Consider the following 12859-nt stretch of genomic DNA (forward strand, 5'->3'; position numbering starts at 1 on the left):
GGTACACGTACATGTATGTTTGAAAGTAATGTACAAAATTCTCGTTTGTACAAAATTCCCTTTGTTTCCCCAGATAGTGTTTACTTGCTGAGCTGAGGTGGAGGAATCCTTCCTTGAAGTTGTCTGACAAAACGGTGACAACTAGAAGTGCACATGGGAAGTGCACACCTCTGCCAAGGCATGCCCTATCTCACAATGTTAATGCAGTGTGAATTTTCCCAGTTGGGATCTTTTTCCCCCCCAATTAGTCCGGCACCACATGAAGGCAGCACAAATGCCCTATCTCGCAATTTTAATGAAAGTGAAAAATAATTTTTGTATCTGCCCCGTGATATGGATCTGCTCCAAAATGTAACGGGTTCTTCCTTGGCACTTAGCCCATGCTACACCCTTCCTCCAAGATTCCTGATAATCGGCCCAGTAGTTCTTCAATGATCCTGTTGACAGACAAACAAACCAACAAACACGAGCCAAAGACATAACCTCCTTGGTGGGGGGTTGGTAAATCAAATGATGACTGCTATAACTAAGATGATTTGGCTAACTCAGACTGTGGAAGCATAATTTGTGCTCTGGTTGAACTGTAGAATGCATTTCTGAATGTGGACTGTGGATTTTATCGTCCATTTCTAGTCCTCTACAGTATATAGGTATTGCTTCACGGCCAGCATCGACGGCAGCAATGATTACAGCAACCCAGAACTCTTTTAACATGCCGTTGGCATGTAAGTATATTTATAAAGTTAAGATACAACACAGTCTCACGGCAGTTTGTGAAATTGTCACGTTATTTTAATCTATTGATTCGTGTACAATAACACGTTAATCTCGTTTTTTTTCGTGGTTGCCAGCACGAAATGGGACCCATCTATACGGAGGTTGGGTTTAGGAAATAAACAACGGGGAAAGGATGCCTCACACGCCGGGAGACGGCTGCAGGGAACGGGCAACAATAACGGGACGGTTAACGGGGAAACAAAACGCCACACGCGGGACGCGATCCCCGGGGTGAAAGTCCTGAATTGTTTGTCCCATCCACCACACCAACCAATGTCCTTACGCGGATTTTCGGCATTTAATACTACTCTCTACTGTAGTCGTGCTGTGATCACGACATATGCTTCCCATTGAAATACATTAGTTTACATTTTCGTGCTGGCCACCACGAAAAAAAACAAGAAAAACGTCCCCGTGAACACAAATCAATAGATTAAATAACGTGACCATTTCACAAACTGCCATGAGACTGGGTTGTTAGATACCTTGGATAGGCCAGCGTAAGAGGTGGTAGCTTTGCAAGCACAGTGGTACTTAAAGCGAAATGCTGACATTAGTGAAAAAATAATTCCACTTAGAGTAGCTAAAGATTGAACATTGAACATGTTTCCTGGTAGATCAGATGGAGTTTCTGCATTTACACTTACACAGCACCGGGTCATGCAGATGTTCACTATCATAATAAAGAGCTTTGAGAGCCATCTTGAAAGTATGGGCTACCCTGTGAGTTCAGCTATATCTGTGTAGGTATATTCTTGCGGTCTGCAACTTCCATAACATTAACTTGTCAAAGGGGATCTTTACTCTGGTTCCTCTCACGTTGTGTTCCCAGGACAGAAGGCTTGGGGGATTGACCTCGTCTTAGCGTGGTCTTTAAATCTTACAATCTATTTCCATCTCTGGCCAGAAAACCAAAGTGCTTATACATTCAGTTGCAACCAGATATGTTGTTTTGCTTTTGGGAAACAAACAACGGACTGGCCTGACAGACCCTGGTAACTCAACAACCCATCTGGGGGATAGACATTACGAGAAAAGGGAGAGACTGCTTAGGGCTTCAGACAGTTGGTTTAGCATGCCGTAAATAAGCACGTCGTCTGTCAACGCAGAGGCACGGTGCAACGAGCTGTGGTGTGCTGGGGTGTAACACTGTTCAGATTTAAAAACATCTGTAGCCACCACTAACAATACAAACATTTTCAGAGGGAGAGAAAGAGAATTATCTGTGCTGAGAGAAACCCATCCGCAGAGGAGAAGAAATAACAAAAAAAAAGAGAGAACAGGAACCACATCGTCAGCCACATTAGAAAAAGCCTCTCAGCCCACAAGTCTTTCCATTTTACTGTCTTAACGTTGTGTGTTTCTGTGTTGCTCTGAACATGGAAACATAGGTGGGCCAGAGCAGAGTAATCAGGTAGTCGGCCCAAGTGTCAAACACAAGCATCTTATACAACAACTCGGGGACCTTCGCTGAGAACTGGTGGAAACAGTGTGGTTGGGTTTCCTCACTAACTCTACATCACACTGTGCAGATGACATTGCAATTACCCTCCAAAGTACAGCAAAGGAAATGTCCCAGCAACCTCAAATCACTGACCCTCACGCTCAGGCTCAAGTACAGCAAAATTGCATCGTACAGTAGGCGCTGTAATAAGTCAATGAGGTTTAACCCTTGTGTTGTCTTCCCGTCAACCTTATCCCTGGTGTTGACTTCAGGTCATATTGACCAGTTTTAAATTTTTGTTTTAGATCAGAAAATATGGGACGCAGAAATAAGCGCTGAAAATGTGTAGAAGAAACATTTAACAATTCAAAACATTGGAAAAAGCAAAAACAAACTGTGAAATAAGGGGTGGGAAAAAAAATTTTTTCAAGATAAGGGTGCCTATCTCTATGAAGATTGGTTCCGTATTGGGACATCCTCTGTCAAAAGAGGTTGAAAGTATAATATAAAGAAACGCATATGTTGTAAAGGTTAAGTTCTTTCTCACTCTGCCTTTATCTGTTAATGGGCTCCGAAGGGCTCACTCATCACAGTTTAGCAGCACAAGTTAATGCTGCATTTCCATTGTCGCAGCATGCTTTACTACTATTGTACATGTTTTTAACAGTGGACTAAAGAGAACAGGGCCATTTTATTTACAACCTTGTAGAAGTAGCCCTTTATTTTCATCCCATTTGTGTGCATTTTTAGGCCTTCATTGACAGGACAGCTTAAGACAGGAAAGGGGAGAGAGAGAGCGGGAATGACGTGCAGCAAAGGGCCGCAGGTCGGATTCGGGCCCACGGCTGCTACAGTTAGGACTGAGCCTTTGTACATGGGGCGCACGCTCAACCAGGTGAGCTACTCAGGTACCCCAGCTTCATGTTTATTGACTGAGAGCAATAAGACGATTACTTTGGAGTTGTTGGAAGGCACCTTTGACAGAGCGAGGTAGAGTAACATCAAACAGTTGTTTTACCAGTCAGTAATAAGTAATGAATCATTTATGTATTTTTCAAACAACTTGTTCAAGCACTGCTGCCAAAAAGTGTTCCTCTGATTATGTCTATTGCATGCTTTGGCATGCTGTGAGGAATGCAAAGCTCTTTTGAGATGCTTACAGCAACTGTTTGCCTGTTACTCCAATGAGATGCATAGCAGGTCCATTCTGTAGCCGAGTGGGTCCCAGTTTGAGTGTGGGGGGTTAATCAATGCAGAGTGGCCCTCCTCCATTGGGAAAAGGCTGCTGAGGCAGTAATGAAACCTCTAATCTGACACAGCTCCAGACCACAGACAGAACTTTTGATTGGAAAAAGCATTTTGATACCCTAACTTGCACTTTTTTTCCTCACCCAACTGCACAGAATGTTATTTGTGTGCACATGGCAGCATCCTGCTCCAATATTTTTTGCACATATTTTTCCACCATTTCCCCTCACATTTTGCTGTCTGTCTTGTGCCCATATAGCCCAAAACAAGACACAATATTATTGGACCACAGTTTTGTCCCTAGAATCAGAATCTGAAAAGGATTTATTGCACAGTAAGTAACACAAGGAATGTGCCTTGGTGATTGGTGCATACATTAATGTATTAAACATGAAAGAAACAATAAATACAGAAACAAATATATAGCTGTTTAACACTTAGAAGAAAGATGTTGAAAGGTTTAGTGCAGGATGTGCAAAATGTTTAGGATATATAGTATGCACAATGGACAGGTATGTAGTCCAGGATGTTGATGATGTTAATGCGTAATGGTACAGTGCAGATTTTTCCCGGTTCCTCTCCTCCTGGCTGCTCGATTGTCTGATATACATCAATCTCTTTCGTAGCAGATCTGTTGATCCAACGTGCTGGCAAACTCTGGGCTGTGTGGGGTGTCCCTGTCCCCACCAGGGATTGGGTAGATTACGCAGATGGTCCGGGTCTGTCTTCACACCTCAAAGAGGCATGTGTTCGTTGACCACCTCGCCTACAGTATGTTTAATGGGGCTTGCGTTTGAAAAAAATCCTTATCAGGATCAATAAATGCATAGGGTTTAAACTGCAATAATATTACATTTAAGCAAGAGCCTATAAAAGTGCCACTGTACCTCTTCTAATCTTGTAAGACTAATACCATAAATGATAAACAAATGCCACAAAGGGTGATTTGGTCCGTATACTCTACACACGTGTTTAAGTAGCACAGACATTTATAAGCCCCATGAGAATAATGCGGGGTTATTAAGGAGATGTTTTATTCGGCCTGCCGTTTGAGCCCAGCCAGAAAAACTGGCAAGAGCTGTGAGAAGCCTCATTATGCTCGGCCGAGTGTGAATATCTGTGTGGTGAGCTGACTCTGTGTGTCTGCCGCAGTGTGCAACCCATCAGGTGTTTGTGGTGAGCTTACTGCGGGACCACCTGTTCACAACAATTAGAATTACACACAAGTGTGTGCAATCTGTTACTTCAACATGACAGATATGATCCAGCAACAGTTAAACAGTGAGCCTTCATTTTGGCTTGTTTAATTGAATAGTGGGAAGAAACATAATGCTGCCTTGAAATGCTGTCAGAAATATAAAAAAAGTTTTGAGGTTAAAAGTCCATCTATACAGAAAACATACAGTATATCAGACTTAATTTTAGGCATCACATATATTTTAGAAAACACATGCAGACCACATTCCCTTCAAGCCCTTCATAAAACATCTTTCCTTGGTTTTATTAAGCTATGGTCTGCATTTTTTATATCCTGTGCACTTGTCCTCGTTCATTTTCCTTGTTACATTGTTACTATATAATTGATGAAAGTATATTGTTATTTTGTGACCCTAGGATAAAACATTTCTCTGACAGTTCCACATTTGCAGATGAAACGATGCCTAATGTGGCCTGACATACTTCAGGAAATTCTGCAAATCACCACGTTATGCTAGAATGGGTAAATAAGCATTGTGCATCCTTTCTTGTTTATGCATATTTGCTGCCAGTTGTTTATGTGCTGCACAGCCACAACAAGCAAAAATTCTGCAACACAAATAAGATGAAATATCCTGTGTGCAAAATTGTGTAGAGACTGAGGCAGAGCCGTAGGACAATCAAAACAAAAGTTGCCATTGCACAAAGACTGTGACCAAATGTGTGGGTGTGACACGCCCTGATGAAGACTTGTTTTGAAGTGGAAACGCGTTGGTTTCAAGACCGGATTCAAAAAAGACATTTGGACTTATATATGGCTTTGAAGTGCCTTGGATTCTTCTGTCTTTCAGTTGTGACCAGTGATTATCCTGCACCTCAACTGGCAATGCTGCTGTCTTTTGTACACTTCTAGACCCTTGTGACTCAGTGCAGATTATCCATGTTTTTTTATACTAATGCAGATACAACTTGTATTTGTGTTGTGAGAATATGAAGTCTGGTGGCGAGAGCAATGTCCTGGAATGTTTTTTTTTTCAGTCTGTATTTGCTTTATAATAAGCAAGACAGCATAATATCATAAAACATTTGTGCAAAACATATTGAGACATGCAGTCTTTACAGCAGTGGCAGAGGATGTATCGAGTTACTTTACCTAGAAGTAAAAGACACACTGGTGTCTTTCTCAACTTTATTTATACAGCCAAATATCAGCAATCACAAATTTGCCTCTGCTTCTGGACTTTTGGGCCAAAACACAACACTTCCTTGTTATAGCACCACCATCTGGTCAATCTGTATATTGTTGCCTGAAAAGTGGGAATAGGAAAGATATACAAATGTTACTGATATCAAACTTAAAGCCTTTACGACAGTGGTAGAGGAAGTATTAACAATATTTTAAGTAAAAATAGGCTACTAATACAACAATGTAAAAAACATATTCTACTACAAATAGAAGTAACAAATGTGTGGCATGGTGGCGCATGTGAAAACTGCTTTTTTTTTAAGCGGTTACAAGACAGAAAGAAGGAAACCTCTTAATCTTTATCGGTATTTTGTAAGCTTAACACATCTTCTTTTAATGTAAAATCTTAATCTTAAAGTCACCAGTAACTGCTGTCAGAGAACAACAGAGTGGAGCACAATATTTCCCTGTGAAATGCGGCAAAGGAGAAGTATCATGTAGCATAAAATAGAAATATGCACGTAAAGTGAAAGTACCCCAGAATTGTACAGTAGACTACTTCAACTGAGTTACTTTACATCACTGCTAGTTTTCACCATGAACATTGAAACAGTGAATTGTTCAGGTAGTTTTTTTTTTACAAATCTTTTTTTTTTTACAAAAAAGCTGAAATAGTCACGTGCCTGATGTGTATATTTTCCACCTCATTTTGTCATTGCAGAGAAAGGAACCAATGTAGGCTAATGGTGTTTTCACATATAGGCTAGTCCTCTTCAAAAGAACCAAACTCAGTTCTCTTTAAAAAAAAAAAAAATAGACCAACAGAAAAGGGACTCAGTTATTTTTGCGTTTTGATCAGTTTACTTGAAAGAGGACTCATTTCTCTTTCTGGTCCACTTCAGCTCTGATGGGGCCTCAGGGCTCAAATAAAATACAGTACATTGGCAAAAAGGAAAACGCACCTGAAGCGTGTTATGTTCAAAATGCACAGGTGAAGAGACCCGAAACGCGAACTGGAAGCGAACCGTACTCAGAGCACCTCCCGAGGAACTCTCTGAGTCCCCTTTTTGGAGTGTTCACCTATGCGCAAAAAATGCTGACTAATAGGTCTAAGTTTTTTTGAAGGGCTGAAACGGACTAAGTCTGAAAATACCCTAAATCGTAACTTTCTGCTCATAAGCTTTCGATGTAGTGATTTACGAGCTGCACCTGAAGGCAGCAAAATTCCTGCTGCTGCCAAAAGGAGAATCTCTTTTTCTTCTCTTTTATCTTGGCGTGGTAAATGATGCTGCGCGCTGATTGGCTGCTGGCCGCTGACTTGTGCTCCATCCTGCAGCCCGGCTGAGAGCCCGGCTGAGTGCTCAGTCAGCGCTCCTCCCGTGCTGGTGATCCCCAACACACCGCTCCTTCTCACACACACACACACACACACACACACAAACACAAACACACACACACACACACACACACACTCATGAGTGCGCGTTGCGTCTGTGCGCACCACCGGCTGCTGCAACCTGCCGACTTCACCTGAACCAGCAAAGCGGGGAACAGAACCACTTAACAATGCGTGCATATTGCATTATGCGATACCGCAGGTTATTACTACTTTTGCGCTCTTTTAGGAGGTAACGGGGGAGGTGTAAGCGTGCATGCCATCACCATGGATTGCCTTTTTCTTCTGATATGGACTTTACCCATCCCGCTGGTCGGCTGCACCTCAGTCAAGCTCCTGTTCACCCTCTTATCCTGGAATATCATCAAGGCATGTGGCACTTCATTAAAAACCTATAGGCTACACTCTTGAATCCAGCACATGCACCAGTCTACTTTGGGACTAAAACAAACAAACAAACGTGTCTCTTTTCAGCATGATTTATGTCAACAACAAAGTGGTGTCTGCGTTGCTGTGGTCATTGATTGTGGTGAAAAGTAAGACCAAGTGTTTGTCATCCCAAATGAAACCAAGTGCAACTCATGTTTTAACAGAGAGGAACTCCATTTATCATCTCTTGGCTTCCTCCTGTCCCAGTGCTTGCAACCTGTTGCTACCTGTCCTTTTTTTTTTTGCAGACGCTGCACATTTACTGCTCCCACACCGTTACGGCCAGCTATTCTTCCAGCGACAGTCACGGATTAAATCACGGTGAGTGCTTGTCTTTTGACATCTATGAATGTTTCTTCCAGCTGGCACCGTTCCATGTGTGTAGAGAAAATATGAATAGACTCAGATATATATATATATATATATATATATATATATATATATATATATATATATATATAGGGCATTGTTATTGGACCAGTGGTTTCCAAAGATGGTCTTGAATGAAGCAATTATAAGAATATTACATTTTCATTGTAAATTGGGTGCTTATTTGGCAAAAGTGTTAGGAAACCCCTGCTTAGGTCTTTACAATGTGCTGACACTGCTGCAGTGGCTGTGGAGGCACAACCAATGAGTGCAGGGATTCCCTCGGCTGCTTTGACCCGTAGAGACCAAGGAAACAAGGTTAGATGATTTACTGAGGGAAGAAGGGAGGTGGATTTTTGCTCTGGTTGTTAAGAAAGCATCCTGATTCTCCCAGCTGTCACACCATTTGAGGGTTTAGGTGAAGAAAGTCCGACCCTTTGTCAAATTTACAAGGTTATATATATATATATATATATATATATATATATAATATTACAACTTTATGGAGTTGTTATAGTTTCTGCTATTACTTTGGAGTCTCTCACTGCTCTACTGAGTTGAAATGGTTCCTAGATGGACCATTTCAGCATTTTATTTGACTGGAACACCATGACAACTGCATGAAATCAGAACATCATGTATTCACAACCTCTGGTTCTGAAGTATTGACCCATATCTGACATGCATGGAAGTATGATGTTGACGCTATTTGGCTTCTGTTAAAAGCCATCTGTGATCCATATGAAGCGCTCCACTCTGACCTAGAGCTGAGCAATGAACCTTTCACTCCAGCACAGGCTCATCATTTTAGTGAAATTTTTTGTTCCCCGTTGTCATTACTGTTTAGATGTTGGTGATGTATGTTGTATATGTATTGGTATAACTGGCTAAACGTGACACCATGTTAAACTGTTTTGATCGCATCTATGAAGTAGTTTGATATCAGATTTCTTTCAGCTATCTAAACATGTCAACAGTAATTGACATGCAGCCAAGACATAGCTTTCTTGAGGTGTAAAAACAACCAACATTAGCTTAGCAGCAATAAACTATAATGCAAAGCAGTCACAAGTTGTTGGGTTTTGAACAGAGGCTCATACTTTTAGCATGGTGTCATTGTCACTCTCTCCACTGACACGTATAAGCAGTGGCTAAATACAAATGTTCACACTCCTCTTTGGCCAAATATATTCTGAAAAATGTTGGAAATAACTAACTGAACTGAAAGAGATGAAGCAGGATGTTATAAAGTGTATATGCCAAAGAACACAAATCAGACACAAAATAACTCCTGGAGCAGAAATGTCAAAGTATTTGATGTTGGCACTCTCATGTGACTTCCTTTCCATCCCTCTTCTCCTCAGACTATGTGTTTGTAACCCCGGTGGAGGTGGACTCTGAGGGAGGTTACCTGACCCACGATGTGGCCAGGCGAAGCCATCGCAGCAGGAGGTCCCTCTCTTCTTCTCTGCACTACCGGCTCTCGGCCTTCGGGCAGGACATGCACCTAGACCTGCATCCGTCCTCTGTGGTTGGCCCCGGGTTCACCGTGCAGACGCTCGGCTCGGATGGCATTGCCACGGTGACGCGTGATGTAGGGTTTCATAACTGCCTGTATCAGGGATATATCCGTAACCTGTCGGCCTCCTCGGCAGCCATATCGACGTGCTCTGGACTGGTAAGCGTCTGACAGTAAACGTCTTGGTCCTTCTTTGCTGCTTTACTTTAAATTGATGACATTACATGGTTTCTATGTGGTTTGAGAAAATGTCTCGTCCCTTGGGTTGATGAAACATTTCCAAATCAGTTTAAATGATCTCAAGCATGCTAATAGGAAGGTTTTTAATTTTCTGGAAAGTTTAGAAGACATTTTGGAAATAAAAGTCTCTCATCCAACAGATCTACCTCAAACTCCAAGCCCATATGCCCTAAAAGACTGGCCTCTAATGACCCAATTGTTTTGATGCATCCTCTGCAAAATGCAAACCGTGGTAATATGGGTGAACTGTAACTTGACATCATTGCCCATGAGTGTAAGCATGAGTTTCTCGTGCTTTGTAAAGCATCTCTTTGAACAATGGGAGGAGTGGAAAAAAGAGAATGAAAGGAGGAGAGTAGGAGAGGAGAGAAATGTTACACCGCTGACGGTAGGCTACAGCACATGAAAATAGGCCATAATTCAGTTGAACTGTTTATTGTAGTGCCAGCACACATGACAAACATACCCAGCGTTATTGATCCAAGGACAGTATTAGGAAGACTAGATCAACTTATTCTCTCACCATGTGCAATTTCTGCAGCAGCTTTTTTGTAATCAAGCTAATTTCGGAAGTGGAAGTGACATGATGAACAGTCCAGCTGTTCACACCAGCACTAATTGTATGATTTTCTACACTTCTTCACATTTTCATGTCATTGCCTTTGTTTATGTATCTATGCTAGGTTTTGGTTACTGCTATTTCCAGTCTTTCTCAGTCACCACATCCACTGGTGTACTGTGTAAATGAATATTATAATAGCTTAACATTTTGGGGAATAAAAAAGTGTTTAGAATTTTTCTCTACGGTTTGTGAAAAGGCAGTGCTATCTAAAGCTAACGTAAGTAGCGCCTAAGTCACATATGGGGCTAGCCCAGCTTAAAGGCTGGAAGCAGGGGGAAACAGCTAGCCTTCCAAAGTTACCTAACCAAGCTAAACATGTTGGGACTCCAGCTCATTACTATATGCAGACATGGAATTGATACTGATGTTCTCTGTCTCAGACTTAAAACAGTTAAGAATAATTCCCAAGCTCCTAAATGACATGCTGCAGACTTTTTCTGAGCAAAACCAAATCACAGTAATTATGATTTGTGAGTGATGCTATGTTTGGGCTACACTTATGGACTTTAATTGCTTTGTGTAAACTGTTCACATTCAAGGTTCATATATTGTTCCACCACAGGGACAAGATCCTCTGCTTTCATTTGTGGTTAATTGAGGTGACTGGACCCTCTGGTCCACCAGCGCACACACACATTCCTTGACACATCCCAGCCTGAACCAGATGGACACATTACACACCTCCATAAAAGCCATACCCCCATTTGTCATCCGGGCTTCATACCTCCTCTTACCTCCTCCTTCTGCGCCTTCCCTGCTCTTTTGTCCTCTGTTTGCCCTGCCTCTACTCCTCTTGTTTGCAGCAATTAAAGCCAGGGTGAAGTTTGAGCCGCCTGGCTGGCACTGCTAATCTTCGCATTGTCCCTTTCATTAGGCTAGCTCCCACTCACAATAAAACACCACTGACCCGTCCTCTTAAAAGCGCTGCGAGAACACAATGTGATTGGGTCATGATTGCATTTGAATGGGCTTTGATCTATTTTTTACTCCTCACATGCTTTTGGCTAGTTTATTTTTTCCATCTCCCTGTCCCAAGTGCGACCCCAGGACCATTGTTGGTTGGATGTTCACTCGGCCTGTTAAATAGACTCATGTTGTTATATCTCTGGCCGATGAGCATTAAACATTGTTAGAAAAATGAAAGAGGAACAAATAAAGTGAGACAAAATGACAAGTGGGGCTCTTTCTCTTAATGCATCAGTCTGTGTGTGCGTTGTTGGACTGCTGAGGCTTAAAACAAAGAAAGCAGTTGACCCTTACTTTCCATCCAGGCCTCTACCCAGAATATTTGGATTAAGTGCAAATGAGGAAAGAGCCATCGAAGCCTGCTCGATGCAGTGATGGGCTCGATTAAGAGATTAAGGTGGGATTAAAAAACGATGGAAAAGATGAAGAAGTCAGAAAAAAAGGAGAAAACAGGAAAATCCAGGAAAACCCAAGAGAGAGAAAAGCAAAGAGGGTAAAATAAAGAATTAGAAGTGAGCTGCGCTGGGCTGGGAGTGCAGCGCTCCAGAGAGAGAGTCTTGTGCAAGAATGATGTGAATTCATTGTCTGGGGTGGAAGCTCCCAGGCAGGCTGCATGGTCTCTTTATAGAGAGTTGGAGAGATGGACTGTTTATATCAAAGTGCTTTGGAGGAGAAGTGGGATGAGAGCAAGAGAGGGGGGGAAGAAAGAAAATGAGCTCCCTCGTTTTTTAATGACATTGTCTCTTTTCAACAGAGCAGAGGAAAGAGGAGAAAAGGGAAAAGAAAGTGTCTGAAATAGAGGGTTTGGACTTGACCCTGCTTGCTAATAGCAGCAGAGGTGTCAGCACCAGCTACTGGGCCAAACCTTTTTTTAAAACCTTTATCCTGGCCCTGGCCAAGCAGATGGAAGTGGGATCCAGCTGTTTAAATGAAGACCAGGGCGAGATGGTATTAAGAGGGATTTTCTATTGTAAATCCCCATTAATTAAACATGGTGTTATTTGTTGCTTTTTAATTACTCTCTTCGTGTCCTTACAAAGCACCATGCTCATGTTTTCGAGTGAAATGAAGTTGTCGGTCTTTTTTGCATGATAGATGAAAGGATGTCATTTGAGATGTAATGCTCTCTGATTTGAAAGAGGAGTGGAGGGAGGGGGGGTCCTCTCTCTTTCTTCTTTTGAGGGTTTCTCATCTGAGGTTGCATTGCTGGTTGACCCCAATCCTCTCTGCTCGTGTATATGGGGGTGGCTGGGTGGCTGGAGGGGTGTCAACCTGGACTCTGACAGGTTCTTAGTATGTAGTGAGGGTTCAGAGCAGCTCGCAACTCGTGTGAATGCAGAAAGGAGAAGTGATTTACTGCTCCCCTCTGTCCTTCCAACCCCTTCCCAGGATAGGATTCTTCTCTCTGGGGTGACGAGGGCAGATCCGAGACCTGCACTGCTGGGCCTGTGCTGGTGCCCGTGAGA

The 12859-nt window shown here is 42.3% G+C and overlaps 1 protein-coding gene across 1 annotated transcript in view; it reads left to right on the forward strand.

Annotated features, from left to right (window-relative positions):
• The first annotated feature begins 7239 nt into the window (after positions 1 to 7239).
• The window catches only part of adamts18 (ADAM metallopeptidase with thrombospondin type 1 motif, 18), a 68925-nt gene continuing 63305 nt past the window's right edge, over positions 7240 to 12859 (forward strand). Inside the window, exons 1-3 of the mRNA XM_028574801.1 lie at positions 7240 to 7617; positions 7926 to 7998; positions 9411 to 9724. Coding sequence (XP_028430602.1) covers positions 7516 to 7617; positions 7926 to 7998; positions 9411 to 9724 — 489 coding nt within the window. The 5' untranslated portion in view covers positions 7240 to 7515. The remainder of the gene's footprint in view (positions 7618 to 7925; positions 7999 to 9410; positions 9725 to 12859) is intronic.

This window comes from Perca flavescens, chromosome 1 (assembly GCF_004354835.1).
Source record: "Perca flavescens isolate YP-PL-M2 chromosome 1, PFLA_1.0, whole genome shotgun sequence".
NCBI lineage: Eukaryota > Metazoa > Chordata > Actinopteri > Perciformes > Percidae > Perca > Perca flavescens.